This window comes from Hypanus sabinus, chromosome 12, assembly GCF_030144855.1.
Source record: "Hypanus sabinus isolate sHypSab1 chromosome 12, sHypSab1.hap1, whole genome shotgun sequence".
Taxonomy (NCBI): Eukaryota; Metazoa; Chordata; class Chondrichthyes; order Myliobatiformes; family Dasyatidae; genus Hypanus; species Hypanus sabinus.
The window spans coordinates 78340903-78366402 of record NC_082717.1 but is presented as its reverse complement, the minus strand read 5'-3'; the positions used below and the strand labels follow the sequence as shown (position 1 = coordinate 78366402).

Genomic DNA, 25500 nt, shown 5'->3' with positions numbered 1-25500 from the left:
TTTCCCTCTTTTCATTGGATTGTCATTCACTACATTTTAGCATGTCTTGCTTTCTTGGTTAGCTTTGTAATACATGTTTGATTGGGGGGGGCGGGAGGGAAAACAGAGACAGCTTTCAATGAACTCACTTACACAACTGAGAATATCACTACATTTTCTTAATTATAGTTTCTTACCTTTAATAGTTGTAACTGTTCAAATGTAAGTTCCTTTACAGGAATTTCAAATAATTCTGAAGATTCTTTGTCCAATTTCTAGGAAAATAAAAGTTTCATTGCTCAGTATACATTACACAGGTTTCCAAAAGCATTGCAACACAAGGTTATAAAAATATTAATTTTAGGATTTATCTATCTTTTAAAGGATGTGCAAAATATTCAAGCATAGGTTACAAAACAAAAAATACTTGTGCAGTAAATGGAGGTTGTCAAAGGACACACAGGACAAACCAGTTGGAGGCATGTGTTGCACTTTGAGGGGTCAAATATAGAGGGAAGTATACAGTCAATGGCATGACCCTTAGGAGTACTGACATACAGAGGAATATTGCAGGTGAGAGTCCATAGGTCTCTGAAAATGGCAACACAAATCAATAGGGTGGTAAAGGAGGCATCAGTACTGGTGGAAGCATAAGCAACAGTGATGTTTAAGCAGCATTTGGACAGACATATTCATTTTAAGAGGACTAGAATATAAAAGCATGAATATAATGCTGAAGCTGAGGAGATGGTCAGATCACATTTCTAAAGGAGAATATTGTTGTTAACTCCAGGAGATTTGCAAGAATGATTCCAGAAATGAAATGGTTAGTTTATGAGCATTTGATGGCTATGTGAGTGAGTACATAGGGCTGTACTCACTGGGGATGAGAAGAACAATGGGGATCTCACTGAAACCTACCAAATATTGGAAGCTGGATAGAGTGGATAGAGTCCACAGTGAAGACTGATGCAAAATGGTTACCCAGTTCATCCGGCAGTTCTTTGCTCCCCCTTTAGTACTTCTCCAGGGTAATTTTCTAGCAGTCTACTGTCCACTCTTCACTCTCTTTTACTCTATTTGAAAAGACCTTGGTACCCTCTTATTGGCTTGCTTATCTACTTTCATCTTCTCCCCTTTTTTTTAAGTTGCCTTCTGTTGGTTTTTAAAAGCTTCTCTATCCTCTTGCTTCTCACTTCTCACTAAATAGCTTCTTTTGAATCCAACAACAAAATGATTTTCCAAACCTGCCTGCATAATGAAGGCCCCCATAACAATCATAACATTGCTTTTCTTTCATGTCTTTTTTATCTCCTGTGGTAACTTGCACTCCACATTGTGGCTACTAATTAGAGACTTGCACATAACTCTCATTAGGGTCCTCTTATCCTTGCAGTTTAACTCCACCCAAGGATTTTACATCTTTTGATTCCATGTCACCCCTTTCTCAGGATTTGATTCCTTTAAAAAAAAACAGAACCCTGCCAACACCTCTGTGCACCTGCCTGTCTTTATATATATATATTCACCACCCCTCTTCTCCAATTTGTCTCCATGTTGCCGGAAGTTAAATTCTTACTCCTTCCCAAAATGATTTTTTGTTATACTTTTAACGGAAGAAAGCCAGCCTAACAAAGATGACTTTTTTTTTGTATCAGGTGCCATTAAAGAGAATTTTAAACATCTAGTAACAGGGATGTCATCAAGCTAGCCAAGTAGTCAATCATATTAAATCTCTTGACCAGTAAATCAGGAACATGTTTTTAGGAGGAGAAACAAAAAAGTATTAGTTATAACACAGGGACAGGCCTTTAGGGCCACAAAAACTGTTACAATCACCAACCACTTATTTACACAAAAAAATGGGATTAATATATTCTCCCCACATTCTACCACTCACCTACATGACAAGGACATTTTACAGTGGCAAATAATTTACCAAACTGTATGCCTTTGTGATGTGGGAGGAAATGGCAACACCCAGAGACCCATGCAGAGAGAGAGAATGTGCAAACTCCATAGAGATAACACTCAGGACTAAATACAGGTGACAGCTACTGTCAGACAGTTCTACTTGCTGTACTGCAGTTTTCTAAAAATTTCACAGAGCACTAAACATCGAGTCTGTAACATCCATATATGTTTGTCACAGCAAGATTATTTTTTAAAATAATTCTTAGAATATGTTATACTATAAAATGAATTATAATATACAAACACCAATGTGATTTTTTAAATATATAAAGCAGCAATGATAGCTCAAAATATGCACAAAGAATTTTCAATGCACTTAACATTGAAGCTAATTAAAAGTAGCTGAAATCCATTTAATGTGCACTTATTCAATTGGACAAAACTTTAAAGAGAACTATGGAGAAAGTTACTGACAGCAAATTGAGGATTTTCCAATGTGATCTGCAAACACGCTCAAATACAAATATTAACAGAGAAATGTCAGTAAATATCACTCACCAGGTCTGTACAAAATACAAAACTTTGATCTTCACACCAGATATGAAGGCAATGTATTAAGAGCTGATTTCAACAACACTTGTAAAACACTAACATGTCCATTTTCCCAAATCAAAAGTTACAATTTCTCATAGCACTGAACCATGGACAACTTTACACTCTGTTTTGAGTTGTTTTTGTATTGATATGATAAAATAATTCACTTTAATTTCTTTCAAAATCAGAAGTAAACCAAACCACAACTTCAAACTGCAGTGGCAGATTACAAATGAAGTGGCCACTTTACAACCACATTTGATAGATGCCATAGAACTGATGCACATCAATCTTAATGTTTATTAACTACATTAAATGTCTATTAATGTCTTTGCAATAGGTAAATCGAGTAAAATGAAAAAAGAGCAAGTAATTCACATACCTTTTTCATCGCTATACAACAGGTGAGATCGTGGTAAACAATGGGAATATGGTCCTTTGAAAGATGTACATCAAATTCTATAAAGGCAGCACCCTGAAAAAAATGAATCATTTCCTTATTGCCTGCAGATTGTACAGCAATAGTGAAGTAAACATCTCAATATAAACAAAAAGCCAATTTCATGCTTATTTTGTGATTTAGTATTGTCTCTGCTTAAAGAGATTGCATTGCTCAAATAGATTTGTACTATGAAAGATGTATGGGTTTATGATAAGAAACATTCTAAAATATTTGTAAAATGTACTTTTCTCTTTCTGTACCTTGTTCACTGATATTCCCTCCCATTACTGTAGATTCAGGTTTCTGATTACTAACTATATTAATGACTTGATCAAAAAAAAAATCACCCTGGAAGTGGGAGGAAGTGCCAATCACCACAAGAAAGTTTTAAATTTTTCAGTAAATTTCACATGTAATCATAGCTGCAGTTTGCAAACAACCATCTACTAAACATACACTGGCTAAATGTTAAGAAATGAAACTTGGACGGATAATGCAATCTAATCAATAATGGTCCCTTTAACCATCAGGGTAAGCAATCAATTTAATAATTCAGTGGGACAACACCTTAAGCAATTCAATACTCAACATGGAAAGTCCTTCTAGGTTTTGTGGCTCAAGTCCCAAAGAGGCCCAAAACCACAACCTTGAAGATTCCAGGCTTAACTCCAACCAGCTGAGGTAAAGAGATGACAGCAGTATGTGCATAGGTACAAACCAATGACAAGGTTGACACTTGATTAAAAACTTCAATTAAAGCAGAAAAATAAAGGCCAAAAGCATATTATACCCCATTAATATTCTTTCAGGTGATCACTATTAAGCAAGTTAACACATAACTAGCTGAATGGCATGACAACTATCTGCACTGAGGAACTGCTGTGACTGGGTAATCTAATCCAATTACATGTTTCAAATAAAAAGTACCTTTCAATCAAAGAACATCAAATCAAGGGCCTGCTTTTACACTTTTGGATATTAGAAAGCCCAATTACAATGCTTGAGAAAGTTCCCCGCACCCAGGCCAATTAACATTTAGAGGGGGGGAAAAACAGAATTATGGAAAAACAACAAGGCATTGGCAAATACAAATGCTGAAGGAGGTCAGCATATCAAGCAGCTGAGCTCTGCCAGCATTGTTCTTTATTTCAGATTATAGTACCTGCAGTTTCTCATCCTTCTAGATTCGCAAACTAATTGTCATCTTTTTCTTATACTCTAATAGTCACTGATTCTCACATGTACTTAATCATCAAGCACACTTTTGAAGTCTGTCAGAAGATGAAAGGTTATAAAAATCAATATTTCAAAACATCAACTGAACTGTGGTTAAAATTCAGTTATTTTGGGCCAAAATAGAAGCATTGCTTGAAGTCAAATAGAATTTTAGGAATGCAATTAGCATGGTTCTGCCAAGACAGTTGCAAAGAGATAGAATCAGATGATAGGCATACATACTTCGTAAAAACAGCCAAATCCAATTTACAATCTTCCCAAATGTTTAGATCGAAGTTACAAGTTTAACAAAAATGCATCAACTTGCAGTTGACAGTAATGAAGAGATCTTAAAAGCAAGGTACAAAGTCGATTCTGGATGATGTTGGCAAGGCGACTTTTGCTTGTAGTAAAAGCAGGGGAGAAGTACGAGTCCTTGATGTTGGTTTAACATGGGAATGGGAAGCACTTGATTAGAACTGAGCTTCAGGCAATGTCATAGATCAAGGAAGATGTTGGCAGAAAATCATGAAAGGCTACAGATGGAGAGCAAAAATATAACTGCAAGTTATACAAGATCATTTACTAAGTTTCTTCACTGTGATGGAAAAAACTGTAAATGATTAGGTACATATATAAGAGATGGGCACAAATCAAGGAACAAATGCACATTAAAGTTGAAGATGGAACGGTAGTAACAAGAACAGATCTTGGATCTCCTTTTCCTCCCCACAAAGATGAAAAGGGGGAAATGGCCAAATGGAGGAAACTAGGAACTAAAGTAAAGTGCAGCTCATACATACTTTTAGCCACAAATCACTATTTATGCCATTCAGTCTGGCTTCAGCCCTATCCTGTAATACATGTACTCCTTTTGCTCGCACTGATCCAGTTTTCCCAACTCAGGATATATATTTTTAACATCTTAACTAAGATGTTAGGCCCATTTCTCTCTCCTTCCCCCACTCCTGCAATATAGACTGCCTCTCATCTGACATTCTTCCAGCAATTCTATTATCCCAAGCTGGAGAAAGAAAACTAAATTGAAATGCAATCAAGAAAACAGAGGTTAGGTTTCATAGCCAAGCTCAGGAATGATCCGAGGGATAACGGAAACAGAAGTAGTTTAGCATTACAGTGGATCTTCAGACATCCGGATTAATGGGCAGAAGGTAGAGCAGTAGAGCTGAACACACAGCTTCTAAAAAGGTGAAAAGAATTCAGTAAGTTTCTTACCACTTCTCCTGGGGTTGATATTGAAGGGGAGCTGAGCGGAGAGTAACAAAATGCAAAATAAAATAATCTCAGGATATCTTTCTATAATAATCCTGGAATTCAAGACTATTTTGACAGAGAAGAACAAAGGTTTTTGGGGCTTGATATTATAAAACCCCAATCTCTATGCACTTTTGTATCAACAAGGTTGCATCAAAATTCCAACATTTTCCCTACCTTCATCACCACTGTGTTGCACAGCACCTCCAGCAAGCATCCCATTGAAATGGAGCACGAGACAAAACAAGAAACAGTTACTTCCACCATGGAACCCCAAAAGGTTCTGATCATCCCAAAATCAGGTGGAAGTGAGACAGGCAGATGATGCTTGTATTAGCACACATTTGGAGACTGCGCTCCAGATCATTGTTGAATTATTTCCTCAAATGTCTATTTTCTCGTACAGTTAAAATTCACAAAATGAAAGGCTCTTCAAACTGACCCCACAGCACACCATACTCCCAACATTAAAGATCACAAGAACATGGAAAATATGTATAATTTCCTACATCTTTGTTTCTACCTCCAAAAGCAAATTATATTCCCTTTTAGTGGACCATTACAGCCAAGTAACCTCTAACACTGCACAAAATTCTTCCCATCTGACTGCATGCTTTTGAAACGTTACTAACAAGGGAATCAAAACCCTTGTGAGATTTCTACAAAGTTCTTCAAATCTAAATGGCAGCATGAGCTAAACTAGCCTTCCAGGGCCACATAGCTAGCATCAAGGTCCTAATCACAGTCAATACAAAACAGAAGGCCACGTCCTTTATGTGTATAACACCGGAATCCTGAAAATGACAACGGGTACAGTACAATGCACTGTGCATGTTGCAGGTGGCGATCGTCTTTCATTTGAAGACAGAACTACTGGAAGGCATTCTGAGATGCTCTTTGCTGAGAAGCTAGACCATCTTGCATTTGCCCCTCAGCTTTGTGCCAACCATAGCTGCTAAATCCAATGTGGACCCATTATTTTGGATGGGCACAAAGATAATAATAAATTAAAGTTGCTTATTTTTATTGTAATATACATGTTTCTAATTCTAATGTTTCCATATATTTTAAGTGACAGACCATTAAATTGAAATGTGTTCTATTTTGTTAATTATAAAACAAAGTATTTCTTCTATAATGAAACAAAAATCTAAAAACAAGACAGCAAATTATAGGCTGGCAATATTGGTTCTGCTCATATGAATCAATTTGTTCATTACATTAATACATTTAAACTCTTGGGATAAACTATGGCGTCATTGTGACCTTTTAAGGCAACATATACTTGGAAACATGCAGAGTTGTTTTATTACTTACGTGACTAGCGGCATTTTTAAAGGAAGCTATTGTGTTTTCTCTGACCTTTGCGAGGCTAAAACACAATTTTGTTTAAGAAAATCAGCTCTATGAAACCACAATATATGTTGTTTCAATATGTATAGCTCCTTACTGTTATAATAGTGGAATAACCAAATATTTAATTCCTAAAAATTTATGAGCCAGAACATTTGTAAACTAAATTTTCTGTCATTTAAATTTTTTTATTTATAACTTTGTTAGACAGAGTACAAAGAATATAGCATAGTAAATAAATGCAAATAACATTTATAAATTTTGTGCTTTCGATTTATTGAACAAGTGCAGGAAAAGTTGTCCAAGCTCTTTAGTGTAATTTTCAGATATCCCAAGGAAAAAAAAGTGCAAGTCAGTCTCCTCCCCAAATGCTGAACAAGCATAGCCTTTCAAAAAAAAGCAGGATTGCAAGATGGGGAATGCTTGATAAAAGAGTGTCCTTTTTTAAGAAATATAATTTTATTTATGGACATAATGGAAATAAAAATCTTTGCAAACATTACAATGCATACATACAATAACTTCATTGTAGGATGAAGAGAGGCACCATAGAAAATGGAAAAGTGATAATACAATGGACATGGTGAAAAGGTGTACCATATTCATCAAGAATAAAATTACAAATGGAGAAAGGAATAGAAGGGCAAGTTAATATAGGTTTGCTGAAGCAAGCTGTGAGTGGGGGCAGTGAAGGTTCAGGAATATTTATAGGACACCTGCATCAAGGCATCTGTGTTGGTGCTGTAAGTACTATTACAATGTTTTGCCACTGTGCAGCCATTTGGTACCAATTTGTACTTTGAAAGAACAAGGGATAACTGACACAGTAAAATTTCAAAATACAAATTTTTAAATTACCATAAAGGAAAATGTTAAAAAAAAAATTGCAAATGTAGCCAGCATGTAATTAAACCACTATTAAAGCAAAACAATCTTATATAGAAAAAGTTCAACAATAAATATGCCATGTGAATACAAAGAGAAAAACTGACTAAAGTACACATAGAAGTAACATTGCTGAAGACTATAAATCAACTATTGTCCCACTACTGCACATACTATTTTAATAAAAGTAACTGGAGTTTAAAAGTAGATCTATCCTTAATATATGCACGGAATGAGGCAAATGATAAATACATAAACAAAATCCAGACATTAAAACTATATTAATATAATATGCATGAGATTGAAATAAATAAGATCTAAATGCATCAATACTTACAAAATTAAATACAGCAAAACATAACAGATGGTTTGTTATTTTGCTATTTGGTGCAGGTTTACAGTTTGAGCACCTCTAAATGTTCTGCTATAACCCAGCAGAAAGAATAGAAAAGACACCTTACTGCCTGGCAAAAGAAATAAGACTTTCAATGTAAAACTTACTTTGCAGATGTTGAATTTCCAGCACCCCTGTGCCCAACATCTAAAGCCATTCTGGGTTTCCAGCACTTGGACAATGAAGGAGACATGTCACAAACAAAGCCATCTAGAGGCTTAATAACGATGTAGTCGACTAAAGAGAGATAGAAAAGATTATTGCATACATTCAGGAATTTTAAGTTTAATTCAGATTCAACAAAAATAATATTGCATGTGGGCAAAAGAAAGCATCACTCTCCCAAATCATGTGGAAATACATCAAGGCTGTAGAATATCAATATAAATACAACTTTCACTTAAACTTGAATATTTATGAGAAAAAAAGCCTTTATCAATTTTGTACAGGAGAATCCATACATCATGCAGTACACCATTTCACAAGAAAGTCTTTGGTATGATAAGCCAATAACAATTTGCATACAAAAGTGGCACTAATCAATACAATTTCAAAACTTATACATTTTGCTGGTACCTTTTACTTTTCCAATAGTTTTTCTCGAATTTCTGCTCATGATAGGAAGAGTGATAACCCCACTGGACTTGTCCACAATTGTTGAAGAGAGAAGGCAAGCTGAGCCTACGTGACCGGGGAGTGCATCACCTTGTACCACTGCTACTCCCAACTCTTCCTGTAAAAAGTAAATGGACCAGTGAATGAGTTTAAACAATTGGTAAAAGTGCAAGCAGTCCAACTGGCTCAAGGGACAATAAATTGCTTAGTTATCATTCACCATCTTCTTACTGCAGATCTTGAAGACTTTTTATTCTCATTACTTACCACCCTGTCTATATCTACCTTTGCCAATGATGCAATGGCCAGCTGTGACACTGTAGCTGCCTCAATGTTTCAGTGAGGAGGATTCGATTCTGACCTTGAGTGGCTAATCTGTTTGCAACTCAGAAGAGAAACAGCTCATTCTAATGTGAAGCCTAACCAAGATAACATTTTAGGTAGCAGAGAAATTTGACACCTGTCAGCATTTTGGATAACTGGTCACCTGGTTGACTAATTTCACAAGTGCTAACCTTAGACATTTCATTTGAGGACCTATACCAAGAAAAAGGTTCTGGATTTTATTTTCAACTACACAGAAGTCATACACAATGGAAAATAAGAGAATTAATAATTCTTAATAATTAATAATAAGAGAATAATTAATTCTTCATTAACATTCCTCATTAATTAACTGTCAGCTTCTCTAGAATTATTTGAATCCCTACCCAAAGGTTGCTCTAATTCAGTGCATTAATCTCACTGCAACAATATCTAGATATTATAATACTGTTTTGTGGGACACCTCTACACCTGCTGTATCACTGCTTTACATGGAAGTGAGCAGTCAAATGGTCTGTCTTCATGGTGTATGAATCTTTGTCACATCAAAATAACCTGCATTATCCTGGGTTGCATATCAGCAATAAACACCCCCATCTTTTGATGGAGAGAAGATATTATTGGAGCAGCTGGAAGTGACCATCAATATACTGGGACTAAAATGAATCACAACCAATCTTCCCTTACATAACTTAAACCATTCCCTACAGTTTCTCCAAGAGTATCTTTTTTTAAAAAACACAACTTAAATAGAGCTTTGATGTTAAAAGCAGTTACTCCTACATTATCTTTAGAATTTAACATAGTGCATTGCTTTCAGCAACAAATTAAGTTCTAATTTTCAAAAGGCAGTATTAAATATTTTTTCCTTCAGACTGAGTTTTAATCGGACATTAAAAATTGGCAGCAAACAAGAAAACTTCTTCAGGCATCGAAACAATAGAAATACTGTAACAAGCTGTATTAGATACAAAGACCAAAAAAAACATCAAACTGAAAAATAAATTCCAACATTCTTACATCAAAAAGAGATGAGGGTTAGCCCATTATTATGTGGAGCAGAAGCTAAAGAAACATTAGCGATAAGATGCTTGTGCACTCAGACACAGTCACCTCTCTGGGTTCAACCACGGGTGTCATTGACTTTAAAAAAAACTGTCTTTTACAATCTCAAGACACAGCTGGATGTTAAAAACTTCAAGAATTGCAGGTCTGCCCCAGCAACAGATGAGCTACAGAAAGGGTTTGGAATTAATGTGCAAAGATGGGATGCAATCTAACATCAAGTGATCATCTTGTAAATTTTACTTGTAATTTCAAGACCCTGTTGAACAGTGGTAATGTAGACTACTGCAAGTCTGGTTCACTGGTTTAATGGTGAGACCAAAGGCAGGTGAGCTGTGTGGCCTTTGTAGCACAGACTAGCCTCATGCTGGTCCCTCCTATTGGTGCAGCCCTCCAATGTGTGCTTGGTGGAAGACAAGCTGGAATGCGTTAGTCTGCAGATTGATGTGGGCTTGTTCTTGCCAACAATAGCCATGCACCATCACTCTATATATAGGACATGATACTCAGGGACTTGGGTTATATTGTATTTCTTATTGTGTGACCATGTATTTACTGCTATCTTATAAGTGTGATATGTGCCTTGTGCTGTATATGACTTGGCATTGTGTTTTGCACCTTGGTCCCAGAGGTCTGATGTTTCATCTGGCTCTAATCATGCATGTTTGAATAACAATTAAACTTGAACTTGATTAGTCAATTTCTAATTTCTATCCATTACAGTTTCTAAAGTGTCTTTCCACATAAAATAATAAATATTCCAAATTAGAGATGTTACAATGAAACCTTTGCTTCTACCCAAGCACTACAAATCAAGCCAATAATCAGAAACTTAAAAAAAATGCTTCAAAAGAAAAGGGAAAAAAAAATCAAACCTCAAAGAAGTCAAAAATCAGCTCTAAGTTATCTGGCTCCATAGTTTGAATGCTGTATTCAGTCCACTGTCCAGGTTCCAAAGCATATCCACATTCTGGCTGTGAGTGACGTGACTTGTATCCATTGTTACTGATTAAAGTAATTTCTAAAGTAGGAGCAATTTTTTCAGCCAAGGGAGTCACCGGCTTGTCATCATCTTCATCCTCTTCTTCAAATCCCTCTAATGTCAACTTTACCCTTAGTACAAAATAGTCATTGTTAAAAAACGTCACGAGTCTTCACTCAACATAAGCTTCATTTCGGAAACTCATTTTACATTTGATTTGAAGGATAATTTAAAAAAGAAAAATTAACCTCCATATACCAGTGTCCAAAGTCAGGCAAATCAGACAATTTAAGTAATTGTTAGCATTTTAAAATTTCATAAATCATTATCTTTTCTACAGAACTTCCAACAGTAGGTTGACTCAATTACATAAAGTAATTGTTTGGGGAATAATAATGAAAAAATGCTTCAGTAATAATTCAATTGCATAACATTAACTCTTGTACAATGCTAGGCAACCACTGGGAAAGAAAGGAACCTGGTTTTGGAATACATCTCTGCTTGGAAATTGTATTTGGTAAATTAATACATTAGAATATAGAACAGTATAGGTCCTTCAGCCCATGATAATGTGCTGATCCTTTAATCTACTCCAGGATCAACCCAACTCTTCCTTCCCACATAGCCCTTCATTTTTATTTCATCCATCTGCTTAAGAGTCTATTAAATGTTCCTCATACATCTGCCTCCACCAACATTCTTGGCAGCATTTTGTGCCCATCTATTACAGTGCAAAAATCCTGGCTCTGCAATCCCCTTATTCTTTCGTCCTAACAACTTAAATGTTATAACCCCTTGAAATAGCATTTCTGCCCTGGAGAAAAAGTTTCTGTCAACTCTATCTATGCCTTGAATAATTCTGTACACCTCTCATCATCCTCCTCTCCAGAGAGAAATGCCCTAGCACACTGAACCTATCCCTCATAAGACATGCTTTCTCATCCAGGCATCATCCCAGTAAACCTCCTCTGCACCCTCTCTAAAGCTTCCCTTTGTTCCTTTGAGGAGGAGGCTAGAATTGAACAATACTCCAAGTGTGGTCTAACTAGAATTTAAATCTTTTGTACTAGGGAGGTACTAAATCAATATTAGGGAAGTTGAAGTCATCCTTGACAATAAACCTGTTATTTTTGACCCTTTCCAAAATTTGCCTCCCCATCTGTTCCTTGGGTGTCTGTTGCTATTGGAGGTTGGTGTGGGGGTGGGGGGGAAAGAAGAGATTAATAGAATAGCCCCAATAGAGCGAACGCTTCCTTCCCGTTTCTGACCTCCACCCACACAGTAAACAATCCCTCCAGAATAACCCCTTCCATTTCAGAAGCTGGGATACTGAATCTGATTAGCAATGCCACTACCCCACCTCTTACCTTCCTCCATGTTCCTTTTGGAAAAATCTAAATCCTGAAACATTTAGCAGCCATTCACATCCTTGTGACAGCTAAGTCTCCATATGGCCACAACATTGTAATCCCAAGCACTGACCTAGCCATCTTGTTCCTGCTGACAATCTCATTATGATTTGCATATACTTGCATGACAACTGCTCCACCTTTTTCTCTGTCATTAGTTTCCACCCTCCTGGAGTTTAACAGTACTCATCTTCATGCTACTTTTATTCTGAATACTTGTTAACATGAATAGCCAAGTACAAAGATATTCTGTTGAAACAAACTCACATGCTCAAATTATACAAATTATAATTTATACAAATTAAGTATCTATGCAGCATTTTGTAATTTAACCCTCCATTTCTATTTGATGTGCATTAGAAAATTTGAGAAAGCAGCACCATTTCCCTTTCAAATACACTTTTCTTCAGAAAAAAGCTCATCTAAAATTATCTAGTCAGTGACATTTCACCAAACCCACCCAAATACATTTTGCAAACCACTTGTTACAAAGCACGCCGAGGAGGAATTCCAGTCCTAAAATTTGGCATAATAGAAAGCAATGTTTAAAATATTCTTCCAAATAGTGTTTTGTAGCAGTGCGCAACACACAGCGCTGGAATAACGACATGCAGATGGTGAGTTGCAGTTGCGTAAGATTTATTCAAACTTTGCGGCCTTGCTTTTAAGGCTTCCTGTTTCCGCACTCCCCGGGCTGAAATGCTGTAGGGGGCACGTATTCACAGTCCCTTCCCGTGCGCGGGCTTTTCCCCTTGCTGGTGAAGAAGGCCTGACGCCCTTTTTGGGGCCGGCCTCTCTGCCGGCGCGCGCCATTTTGTGAGCTAGTTCGAGTGCGCTGGAAAGTGGGTCACCACAGTTTTATCCTCTGAATAACAAATGTGTTTTTATGCTCAACAACAAATTCACTAACAAGACCATAAAACTTGAAATGCACTCACACAATTAATTGTGCTAGCTTGATAGTCATAGCTTATTACTTTCATTGAAAAAAACCTCATAAATTAAATATTAATGCTACAGAAGTTTAATAAGAGAAAGGTTTGGAGATCAAAGCCCAGTCACCATCTTAATCCAAGTATGCTACATGTATGTTCTGTCAAGTGACAAATTACACAAAGATGTTTTCATAACATCTTTTGTTCACAAATTCGAATGAAGAGTTTTCTATTACCATCTGGTACCATGCTTGGAGTTCTATAGACTTAAATCAATCCATCCCTCAAATCTGCTCTATAAATCAAGTCAGATGATTTTTCATATCGTTCCTGTTAGTCCCATAATCTTCAACAGGTTGACACCTATACCTCTATTCCCCTAAAAAAAAAACAAGCCGAAAATTTGGAAATCCAATTCATTCTGGTCTAAGTGTTCAAATCTCATCAGAATTACATTCAATTTAGTTGACACTACCCACTTTCCAATAATCACAGGCAAACAACATAATTTTACCTTAATCAAGTATGTCAAACTGAATGGTACTCCAATTTTCATCTGTTAAAACGTTTCTTATGTTGACACTTCAATGAGTTTTATTTATGGTTGAGCAGGCAAACTATATTGTGATTTGTTTGTTCTGCCATTATCCAAGTATTGTTGATTCAAGATGAAAATGCATTAAATGCATTTCATGTCAACCAATGAAAACTCCTAAAGTATAAACATTCACTTTCAAATGACAACTTGCACTTACGTTGCTTCCGATACACCCTATTACAGAATTGCCACAAAATTGTAGAAAAGCAAATATAGCTCCAATGATCAAAAAAACAATGTAACAAGGAGGCCAGTCAGTTAAATCTCAAAGAAGCTTTAAAACATTGAGATGTGACAGGATTAATAGGTACCTGGACAGAAATAAGGAACTGAGGAAATCCACAACAGATTTGATAAGGGTGAAAGATGTTTAATTCTATAGATTTTTTTTTTAAAAAGATGAGGAACTGGATATAGTCAATGAGGGTAATACCAGTCTAGACAAAATAGATAGCAGCAGGTTGTCCTCACTGATGGAAAGGGTAAAATAAAATAGAAAATAAAAAGTACACTAAGAGTAACACAAAGAAATTAATTCAAGAACTGAAAGTATGTTGAAAAGAAAAATTGATTAGTTTGTAAGCAGCAAATAAAGGGCCAGTGGTGCATAGACATGAAAGGAACTAGAGGTTTGCTCTGGTGAAGAGTTAGCATGAACATAATAGGCTGAATGACCACTTTCCGCGATGCTACGCAAAGTCATTCTAGTAATTTGAATTTTACTGCTTTTCTAATTAAAAGGCTTCTCCATGTTGAAAGGTTAGTTTAAAAATTATTACTTAAGATATCAATTCTGATAATTGCAAAACTAACTCTGTCAGAAGTTAATTAATAATAAACTGTCTTCTTATGGAAGTAGATCAGTTAGTAATACTACCATTTCCATGAACTAGACCAACAACCTTCCTTCAGACAATGCCACACCATTTTATTTGATTAAGATCAAACATGGAGTGGGCCCTTCAAGCCGTACTGCCTAGCAACCCCCGATTTAGTCCTAGCTTAATCATAGGCCAATTCATGATACTTGGACTGTGGGAGGGCATCCACACAGTAACTGAGAGAATGAACAAGCAATGGTGGGAACTGAACCTGGATTGCTTGTACTGTCAGGCACTACGCTATCACGCCACCCCAGAGTAGTGGTCTTTCGAAACAGTACTGACAGCAACTTTGAAATAGCTCATTGGATAAGCCCACAAGACATAGGAGCAGAATTAGGCCATTCGGCCCATCAAGTCTACTCTGCCATTCAATCATGGCTGATTTATTATCCCAACAACAATGTCGACAGTGCTTCTCCTTATAGATGCTGCCTGGCTTGCTGTGTTCCACCAGCATTTTGTGTGTGTTGTTTGAATTTCCAGCATCTGCAGATTTCCTCGTGTGTGATTTATTATCCCTCTCAATTCCATTCTCCTGCCTTCTCCCTGTGAACTTTGGAACCTTAATCAATCAAGAACCTTCAATCTCCACTTTAAGTACACCCAATATCTTGCTTCCACAATATAAATTCCACAAATTCACCACACTCTGGCTAAAGAAATTTCACCTCAGCTCTGTTCTAAAAGGATATTCTTCTATTCCGGGGCTGCATCCTCTGATCCTAGACTCCCCCGCTATAGGAAACATCCTCCCCATGTCCACCCCACTTGGCCTTTCAATATTCATTGCATTTTAATTAGATCTCTCCCCCCCCCCCCCCATTCTTCAAAACTCCAGTGAGTGCAGGCCCAGAATCATCAAGTGCACCTCATACTCCAACTGTTTCATTCCAAGGATCATTCTCCAGAATTTCCATTGGACCCTCTCCAATGCCAGCACATCCTTTCTTAGACAAAGGACCCAAAACTGCCTTATATAGCTTCAACATTACATCTTTGCTTTTACATTCTAATCCTCTCAAAATGAATGTTAACATTGCATTTACCTTACTACCGAATCAACCTGCAAGTCAGCTTTTAGGGAATCCTGCATGAGGACTCTGAAGTTCCTTTGCACCACAGAACCCCATTTCCGTAAACGAATATGACTTTATCCAATTGTGATGTGAAGTCAGGAACACTAACTATATTTTTTCCGCTCTGGGCTCAACCAGTGGAACATTAATTTTGTTCAGTACGGTGAAATTGGCTGCATAACATACAGCTGGTAACAACTCTCAATCAAATGCAGATTTAGCAGTCTCATTTAAAAACATTAGTTAAAAAGAAATGGTTTACCTAAATCCTGATTTTTTGAACTTCTTCTTGGTTATAGAAACTGGAGGTTTTTCAGAATAGTGCAACCTCAAGCGAATTTCACTTTGACATGTCAACCACCCAGATTCCAATTTTTCAACGCCACCTGAAATAAATCAAGTCATCATGTGCTTCTTTAAATAAAATTCTCAAACATTAAAAAATACTAACACTGCGAAATAAGCCACAACCGAGACTATCCATGCTTGTGGAATTTCAGTTAACATTCTGGTTGAGGCATGTAATTAATAAGGTATGTGTCACCAGTGATTACTGAATAAACAAATACTGTACAGGCAATTGTGTATTTGAAATTTATAATGGTTTCAAGATAGATTGTGCATTCAAGATGGGACTAGTGAAATGGGAAGACAAAGGAATCAAACAAAATACACTTCCATTTCAAAAGGGAGCATGTTCAGTCCAAGTGGATGATTATATTTATGACCAAATTGAGGCAAAAGCATAACAAATTAAATTACCCACACTAGCTTAGTGAGGAAACGATTGCATGGATATTATGCATTCAAACTTGTTTGGGAGAACATGAAATACATGAATCAATGTGGCCTATAATAGAAAGAAATAATTAACCCTGAGAAAGTGAGAGGAGGTAGTTGAGGGAAATGGGTGAATGTGTCAAAAAATAAGTTTCTAATACCATTTTGGTCAGGGGACTATGAAACACATTGAGAATGTGCTTCAAAGGCTGTTAAGCAAGCTAAGTGTTTTTAGTAAAAAGAACCAAGATAATTTATCAGATGTCAGAGGAAACTATCAAAAGGATCAATGACATAAATTTCTCACGTTTCTTCATAAACATTTGTTAAAATAAAATTTGGACTTTTTTTGATTTACACTGTACATTTACAAAGTAAAAATACAGCTTAACATTCTTCTAATGCCCTTGTTTTACTAGTGTTATCTGTCAATGAGGGAATTGTTTGGACCAAAATATCATTCTCTGTAGAAGACAAGGACTTCATCTTGTCTGTGTCAATGAATTGCTGAGGGCACTGAAGGTAAATTCCACAATACAAGATACAAAAATACACTGAATGACATGTGACAATACCCTGCAGATCAGAAAGTTGTAAGCATACAGTATATTCCTTAATCTAATTTCAAAGTTATTAACTATTCCATTAGTGACAGTACACAGCATCATACAAGTTCTAGCTTTAAACTAAATTCCTCTGTCGTATTATTTTTGGAGGGCCTGTTCTGGACACAGCACATGTGCAATTAGGAAGAAAGAACAGAAACGCTTTTACTTCCTTAGGAATCTGTGAAGATTTGGCATGTTATCTAAAACTTTAACAAACTTCTATAGATGTGTAGTGAAGGGTATATTGACTGGCCTGGAATGGAAATACCGATGCCCATGAACAGAATATCCTACAAAAAGTAGATGATATCCCAATCCATCACAGGCAAAGCCCTCCCCTCCAATAAGCACATCTACACAAAGCTTTTTTCAGTAAAGCAGCATCCATCACCAGACTCATACTCTCTTTTTGCTGCAGCCATTATGAAGAAGGTACAAGAGGCTCAAGATTTATACCAACAGCCTCAGTGAAATACCCCTCAACCATCATGCTCTTGAACCAAAGGGGCTAACTTCACTGCCCCCTTTGAAGTGTTCCCACAACCTACACACCAAATTTCAAGGACTCCTCATCTCATGTTCTCAATATTTATCGCTTATTTATTAATACCTTTTCTTTCTTTTTGCATCTGCACAATTTGCTGTCTCTTGCACAGTGGTTAAACACCCACGTTGGTGCAGTCTTTCATTGGTACTGTTATTGTTATTATTCTACTCTAGACTTATTGTGTCCACTTTATACGGTGACAGATATGTACTTCGATACTAAATTTACTTTGAACTGGGATATTAATCTAAACATTCTAATTGGACTAAAAACCTCAGGACTTAAAAATCTTCAATGTTTAAAGTAATTTATCAACACTTCATCCTTCCCTCCTTAATTTTCCATAATTCTGAAGTCTCTAATAAGATACAATTCAAATATTACATGTAATATTAGATTTCTTGCTTTCAGGTTTCTTGATTTCTCCAGTATGTCTGAGAATCTTTTTTTGAAACTGACTCCAAGAAGCTTCTCACTACCTGTTATCCTGATTATAATGACTGCACGCCCTTATGTTAGCAGATGGTAGAATTAAAAGTGTAAAAGTACTTTCTGCCCAACTAAAAGCAACAGCATTTCATATTAAAATCATTCAATCAATGTGCAGTGCCTATAACAAGTATTCACCACCCCTCCCTGGAGGCTTACACGTTTTATTGTTTTACAACATTGAATCATAGAGGATTTAATTTGAGACTGGTCAACAGAAAAAGACTCTTATGTTAAAGTGAAAACATCTCAACAAATATAAAGCACAAAATAGTTAATTGCATAAGTATTCATCCCCTCAAGTTAGTATTTAGAAGATGTACCTTTGGCAACAATTACAGGCTTGAGCGCATGAATAGGTCCCTATCAGCTTTGCACATCCGGACACTGCAATTTTCCCCATTCTTCTTTACAAACCTACCTTCATGAGCCTGCCAAGGCTTGCTGCTGTGAAGCATCCCCACAGCATGATGCAGCCACCACTATGCTTCACAGTAGGGATACGCCAAACATTGCATTTAGTCTGATGGACATAATGCTCAAATTTGGATTCATCAGACCACAGAACCTACTTCCAGCTGATTTCAGAGTCTCCCATATGCCTTCTGGCAAACTGTAGTTGAGATTTCTTTTAATTTTTTTCAATAATAGCTTTCTCTTTGCCACTCTCCCACAAAGCTGCAACTGGAGAAGCACCTGGGCAACAGTTGCTGTATGCACAGTCTCTGCCATCTTCGCCACTGAAGCTTGCAATTCCTTCAGAGCTGTCATAGGTATCTTTGTGGCCTCCCTAACTAGACCCCTGCTTGCACGCTCAGTTTTTGAGGACAGCCTGCTCTAGGCAAATATATAGCTGTGCGATATTCTTTCCAGTTCTTGATGATTAACTTAACTGTACTCAAAGGGACAGTTAGTAACGTGAGATTTTCTTGTATCCATATCCTGACTTGTGCTTTTCAATAACCTTTCCATGGAGTTGGTTGGAGTGCTCTTTTGACTTTACAGTGCAGTTTTTGCTAGGATACTGACTCAACAGCAGTTAGACCTTCCAGATACAGACGTATTTTTACGACAATTATAAAACCATAAGATATAGGTGCAGAATTAGGCCATTCAGCCCATCCAGTCTGCACCACCAATCCATCATGGCTGACCCTAGATTTTACTCAACCCCAAACAAATGCCTTCTCGCCATATCCTCTGATGCCCAGACCGATCAGGAAACAATCAACTTCCACCTTAAATATACCCATGGACTTGGCCTCCACAGAGCATTCCACAGGCTTACTACACTCTGGTTAAAAAAAAATTCCTCCTTACCTCTGTTCTAAAGGGTCACCCCTCAATTTTGAGGTTGTGCACCCCACCCCCCAAGTTCTGGATACCCCTACTGTAGGAAACATCCAGTCAACATCCACCCTATGTAGTCCTTTCAACATTTGATAGGCTTCAATGAGACCCCTTCCCCAACATTCTTCTACATTCCAGTAAGTACAAGCCTAAAGCTGCCAAATGCTGTTTTGAGTTAATCCCTCCAATCCAAGAATCATCCTGTGAACCTCCTCTGGTCTCTCTCCAATGACAACACATCTGTTCTGAGATACAGAGCCAAACACTGTTGACAATACAAGTGCAGCCTGATTAGTGTCTTATAAAAGCTCAGCATTATCTCCTTGCTTTTATATTCTATTCCCCTTGAAATAAATGCCAACACTGCATTTAACTTCTTTACCAGACTCATCCTGCAAACTAACCTGGGAGTAATCAATAGAAACACCTTGACTGCACACAGGTCTCCATATACAAATCCTTCATTTAATTATGTGACTTCTACAACCAATTAGCCGCATGAGTGATGATTTGGTGTGTCCTATTAAGTAGTGGCATAAAGTACTAATGCAATCAATTATTTTGTGTTTTATATTTGGAGTTGATCTACAGCACTTTTAACATAAAAAATATTTTGCTGTTGAAAAAGTGTCAAAAAAGCCAAATTAAATCCACTGTGATTCAATGTTGTAAAACAACAAAACATGAAAACTTCTGGTGGGGGGAGGGGTTAAGTAATACTTTTTATAGACACTGTAGACTTATTTTTAAACATGTTAAATATACTGAATATAAAATCAATTCTTATACTTACCATGTATCCCAAAATATCCATCATCCAAAATGCATTCCTCTTCTAGAAAAAGTAAGCATTGGGAGAAGTCAATAATTGTTGCAGATGATGTAAGTTCCAGTTCAAAACTTCCTAGTTGCAATACTGCATGGGCAATTAATTTAAACATTTTTCCCCAGACTAGAATACACTTACTTTTTTTAAAAAAAAGTACTTAATACCGAAGCATTTTAACCATATACTTATCAACAAAAAGCAAGTCATTCAAATACCCTTCCTCTGAATAGCATACTGAGCACTGAAGGTCACATCCAGGTCTTGAAAACGCAAACAAAATTTGTAAAAATTTTAAATTAAACATTTTTAGTAACTTTATTATCCAGAACCCAAACAGCCATGGTGAAAGCTTGAGACAATGACTTCAGTGTGAATTAGTGATGTTTCAGAAAGGCAAGGATTGTAGAGCAACACAGCAATTAATAATAACCATAAATTGAAACAAAAGTTCCGACAGTATCAGAAGAATCCAGGACAAATAAGGGCACACACAAAGCACCGAAAACAGACCCGCCCTATTGATATGAAATTATATTTATTACAAGAATGGGAATACAGATCAGAAATTTCTCAAATTAGTTAGAGTGGGTAAATATCACCACAATGGGGAATATGAATTAATGCACAAATCAGGCAATAAAGAATTTATAAAATTCTGAGCAGTTATAAATGAAAAGAATTTCACTTAACTAACCAGGAAGTCAATAGCCAATTAAGATGGAATGAACCTTATCAAATCACTGAGTATACCTTCAGTTACTGCTTAGTTGCATAATTACATTAATATGGCTTATAAGAAAATTCCAGATATGCACATTGCTTTAAGAATTAACACAGGCCCTGGATCAAGAATGGAAGTCATTCCCAGCCATTTAAGCCCAAAGGCACACTAGATGCACAGTACCCTCACACATTTGGCTCACTTATAATTCCATATAGCGTGCAATCTATTTACAATACTCTCCAAGATGGAAGCTTTTGTTCTTCCTTCGAAATAAATTTAAGTGCATAAAATGCACTTCCTTACCAAAATACTCTGATGCCCATACAAATGCTTATTAATATTGGTTAAGATAGCCAAAAATTGAAACTGCAACTGTTAAGATCACTCACTGTTAAATGGCAATGATTGATACAGAATCGTGGATTAGGGTTAGCTGGATTGAGGCTAACTGACCACTACTTTGCACATAAATTATTGTGCAGGTTACACTAGGTAGCATTTTTAAATAACACACTAGGGCAAAGTCTAAAACAAACTCAAATATACCATTATGATAATCATGCATACTTTAAACCAACTTAACCCCAGGAAGCTCATGTTTCAATTTCCTAGCACACTGCTTGGTAAGGGGCAAATATTGCACAAAGCAACAGCAATTTCAGAGAATTTCTTAGGCATCAAACTTGTCACTATAGGAAGCAGTCAAGGTATGCAGGAAATTGTTATAAAAGCAAGCTAGATAAAAACCAAGAGGGAGAAAGGAATGGAAATATAGTTTAGAGGCCTGCTTCAAATGCCTGTGAAGAGATTCGTGCAACGCAAAGCACAAACTTGAAATAAGCACACACAAAATAAAACAAAGTGCTGGAAACCCTCAAAAAGTAAAACAACACCAGGTGAGTAAAAAAGCAGAGTTGCCATTTCAGATCAAGGACTCCTCTTAGATCTGCTGGTCTGTTAATGTGTGACAGAACATGATGGCCCAGTACTGGACTGAAAGGGATGTAAAGGTTGGTACTTTGCTAGACCGCTTGATTTTGTTTTGCGTTTTGAGATGGCCAAGACCTGGATCCAAGACCTTCAGTGTTTTCACATTGTATTTATAAATTTCCTTATGGGTTTATAGCAAAGACATGAACAGTTAGGAAACCTCAATATACAAATCAAAATTGTGATCTTTTAAGTTTCATCAAGAAACAAAAATGTCTTATACAAACAATTGTTAACAGTTCTCTGCCTCTGCATTCCAAGTACTATTCTTATGAAAATGTTTTTACAGTAGAAGTAATAGACTAAAAGTGACATTGTAGTACATTAACTACTTTACAAATGCCTAATATGTAATATACTACATCCTCCGACATTTACTTAAAAACAAATCAGCATCTTTTTCCAAAGAAAAACATCTACAACTTTGAATTCTCCACTGACACAATTTTCCCTGGCTCACCTTAACTGTGATCCAGTTGAAATCAAGCAATTAATAGATGTAGAACAAAAAAGATTGTGCTCAATTCTGTTTCTTCATTAGCATCAGAAACCTGGAATTCTAGACTTATGAACATTACAACAACAGGAAAGATAGTATTCAAGGGGAAAGCCTCATCTTAAACTGTGTTTCAGCAATGACAATAGCATGTCACTTGAGCTGCAAATATTTAAATCAAAGGGCAAGTACTGAGCCACAAGAACGCTGACATCATACATAAAATGTAGTCAGATGGACCCACAAATTGAGTGGTCTCTGGCAAGGCTCAAAGATAGTTACCTTTACTAAAACAATTAAGGAAATCTAGAAAATAGGAAATCTAAAAAAATAGGAACCACGGCAACAAATTCATGAAGCACCCAGAGATGGTATTGTCTGAAAAACAGCAGTAACATCTTAGGGGAACTGTGCATAATTTCAACACGTCTTCAAAAAATCTTTTCTTTAGCATTTGCTGTTTTGTTGTCTTGTACAGATGGTCCGTTTTGGAGTTAGACATCCTGCTAATTGTTGTACTCACCTGTGACATGCAATCTAATTCTTCTCAACCTTACAGCTCTTAGGTGTTTTAATTGCTTCCTTTGTCTGTATTTAAAAATCCAAACCTTAATAAAAACTTAATTATGAATGAAGTGTAAAATGGCACACTGAATCAGCAATATGCTGTTTTGTAGAAAGCCTACCAATATTATGCATGATGCATTTCTCAGCTTCCACACAATTTAACAAATCTATTCACCCAGCTGTGGGAAGATCAGCTGCTTCCTACAAGGTCATCCAGCTGGATTTGGAGGTGCAAGGGGAAGGGGAGGAAGGAAGGTTGAGGTGTGATAATATTGTGGCTCTTCTAATCACAGTGCACATCTTAAGGTGTCAAGAGGGTGAAGCAGAAAATCCAGAGTACAAAATCAATAGAAATTAGATAACTGCGCCAAATTTTGGGGGGGGGGGAAGAATCAATGTGAAATGAATTTTGCGACGCTAATTGACAATAATTAACAATCAAAATCATGTGCAAAAGATATTATTTGTCAAAATAAATGTACTGAGTGGGCAAATTGGCAAAAGTAGAATTATGTATGATGTCAAATATAATTGCCATAAATACAAGATTAGTGCAAATGGCACTGTTGTATTTAATTCAAAACACTGACATCGAGCAGCACCAATTTAAAACTAAAAAAATCTTGAACTGAGATCAAAATTATGCTAGTGTTTAGAAGCATAAATTGCTGTGTAATATGTGTACTTTATATATATTTTCTTGTCAATAGTTAATATGGTCTTTGGTTTTGACATTCTAATGGCATAGCGCCAGAATGTCCAAGTCCCAGAGTCAGAGTAGTTCAATCCAATATTATAGGTTGGCACCACGACACAGCTTTTTAAATGCTTCAATGCAATTAGAAGCAGAGCTGCACCTCCAATTTCTCATATGGCCAGTTCCAGATTACAAATCAAAGAATAGTAAATGGAATTTGGAAGATTTTCTTTAAGTTTATAGTAGGAGGGGAAGATAAAAAAGTTTTAAAGAAGGTAGCAATTATACTGTCATGAAAAAGTTAAAATATATCAAGGCAGACAGCATACATCTGAAGAAGGTTGCAGCTCAACCTCAATATCAAGCATGGCAGTAAGAACAATGCAAAGAAAACTACGCAAAGGGAAGTTGGTGGGATGCGAAGATCTTAAAATTCTGATTAATATAATGGGTTCTTTCACAAGAACCTCATTTCATACTCTGAAGTACCATAAGCAATACAGAATTAACAAAGTATCTACTGGCACAAAACAAATTTCTGTCTCATATTTCAAGATAATTTGTTTACCACACAAGCTCAGATTATCCTGGAAGTGGATTTCAAGGGGAGTCACACAGGAGTGTGAAAATGTAGGTTTGATGGGTAAAGGAGTAGGGTACTGGTTTGCAGGTTAGTTTGAAGTGCTGTGGATCACATATTCTGTTCAACATGACAGATACACTTGCACAGTATTTAAAATATGGGACAAAGGCTTGCATTAAAAATATACTTTAAATTTGAAGAATTAAATTACATTTGTCCAATGCTTAATTTATTACAAGTACTCCTGCTATTGCCAATCCGGCAGATAACAGAAACTCACTGTAGTGACATACCCGACGGAATAAATGATCGTGGATGAGGATGAGTCTCCCACTTGTTGACTAGCACTTGCCGAAGATCAGCAGGGTTCTGAGTCAAGTGATAAAAAGATTAAAGCCCTTTATAATAATACAAAAGGACTAGAAGAAAATTCAAGTTTGGAGGTCAAGAGATACAAGTTTTTAAACCACGTCTGGTAGAATATTTACATTTTTTTTCATTCTGCACTATTCATGCAATGACGACTGCCCAAGTTAATAGATATTGAGATTAAAAAATAATCTAAAAACTGGAATGACCATAATACAATCTATTAGAAAATTAACAAATGCAGATATTAGTTATTCTAGACTTTCAATCTTAACATTTCTGCCACAGGTCCTCTAGGTTCTCCAGAGGGGAGAAACGTTGACAATGTTTTTGCCAGGTTATAGACATAAGCCTCCAACAGGCTGGCTGAAAGAACAGCAACACTGGTGCATGCACAGGAACAGACCATCAGGTCTACAGGAGTTGCTTAGTACAGCTATTGATGAAGAACCTTTTTCCCTTAAATCATGCATGTACAATAAACAGTACAAAATGCAGCTGTTATTGTAATTTGAAGAGTGATATTTTAATA

The 25500-nt window shown here is 36.5% G+C and overlaps 1 protein-coding gene across 3 annotated transcripts in view; it reads right to left on the bottom strand.

Moving 5' to 3' along the window:
- gpcpd1 (glycerophosphocholine phosphodiesterase 1) overlaps window positions 1-25500 on the bottom strand; it is a 63545-nt gene that overhangs the window by 18138 nt on the left and 19907 nt on the right. For all 3 annotated transcript variants that reach the window (XM_059986260.1, XM_059986259.1, XM_059986261.1), the window contains 9 exons: window positions 24893-24968; window positions 20507-20548; window positions 16202-16325; window positions 10931-11168; window positions 8628-8784; window positions 8159-8288; window positions 6737-6791; window positions 2870-2962; window positions 177-254 (listed from right to left, as the gene is read on the bottom strand). In XM_059986260.1, the coding sequence (XP_059842243.1) occupies window positions 177-254; window positions 2870-2962; window positions 6737-6791; window positions 8159-8288; window positions 8628-8784; window positions 10931-11168; window positions 16202-16325; window positions 20507-20548; window positions 24893-24968 (993 nt within the window). The remainder of the gene's footprint in view (window positions 1-176; window positions 255-2869; window positions 2963-6736; window positions 6792-8158; window positions 8289-8627; window positions 8785-10930; window positions 11169-16201; window positions 16326-20506; window positions 20549-24892; window positions 24969-25500) is intronic.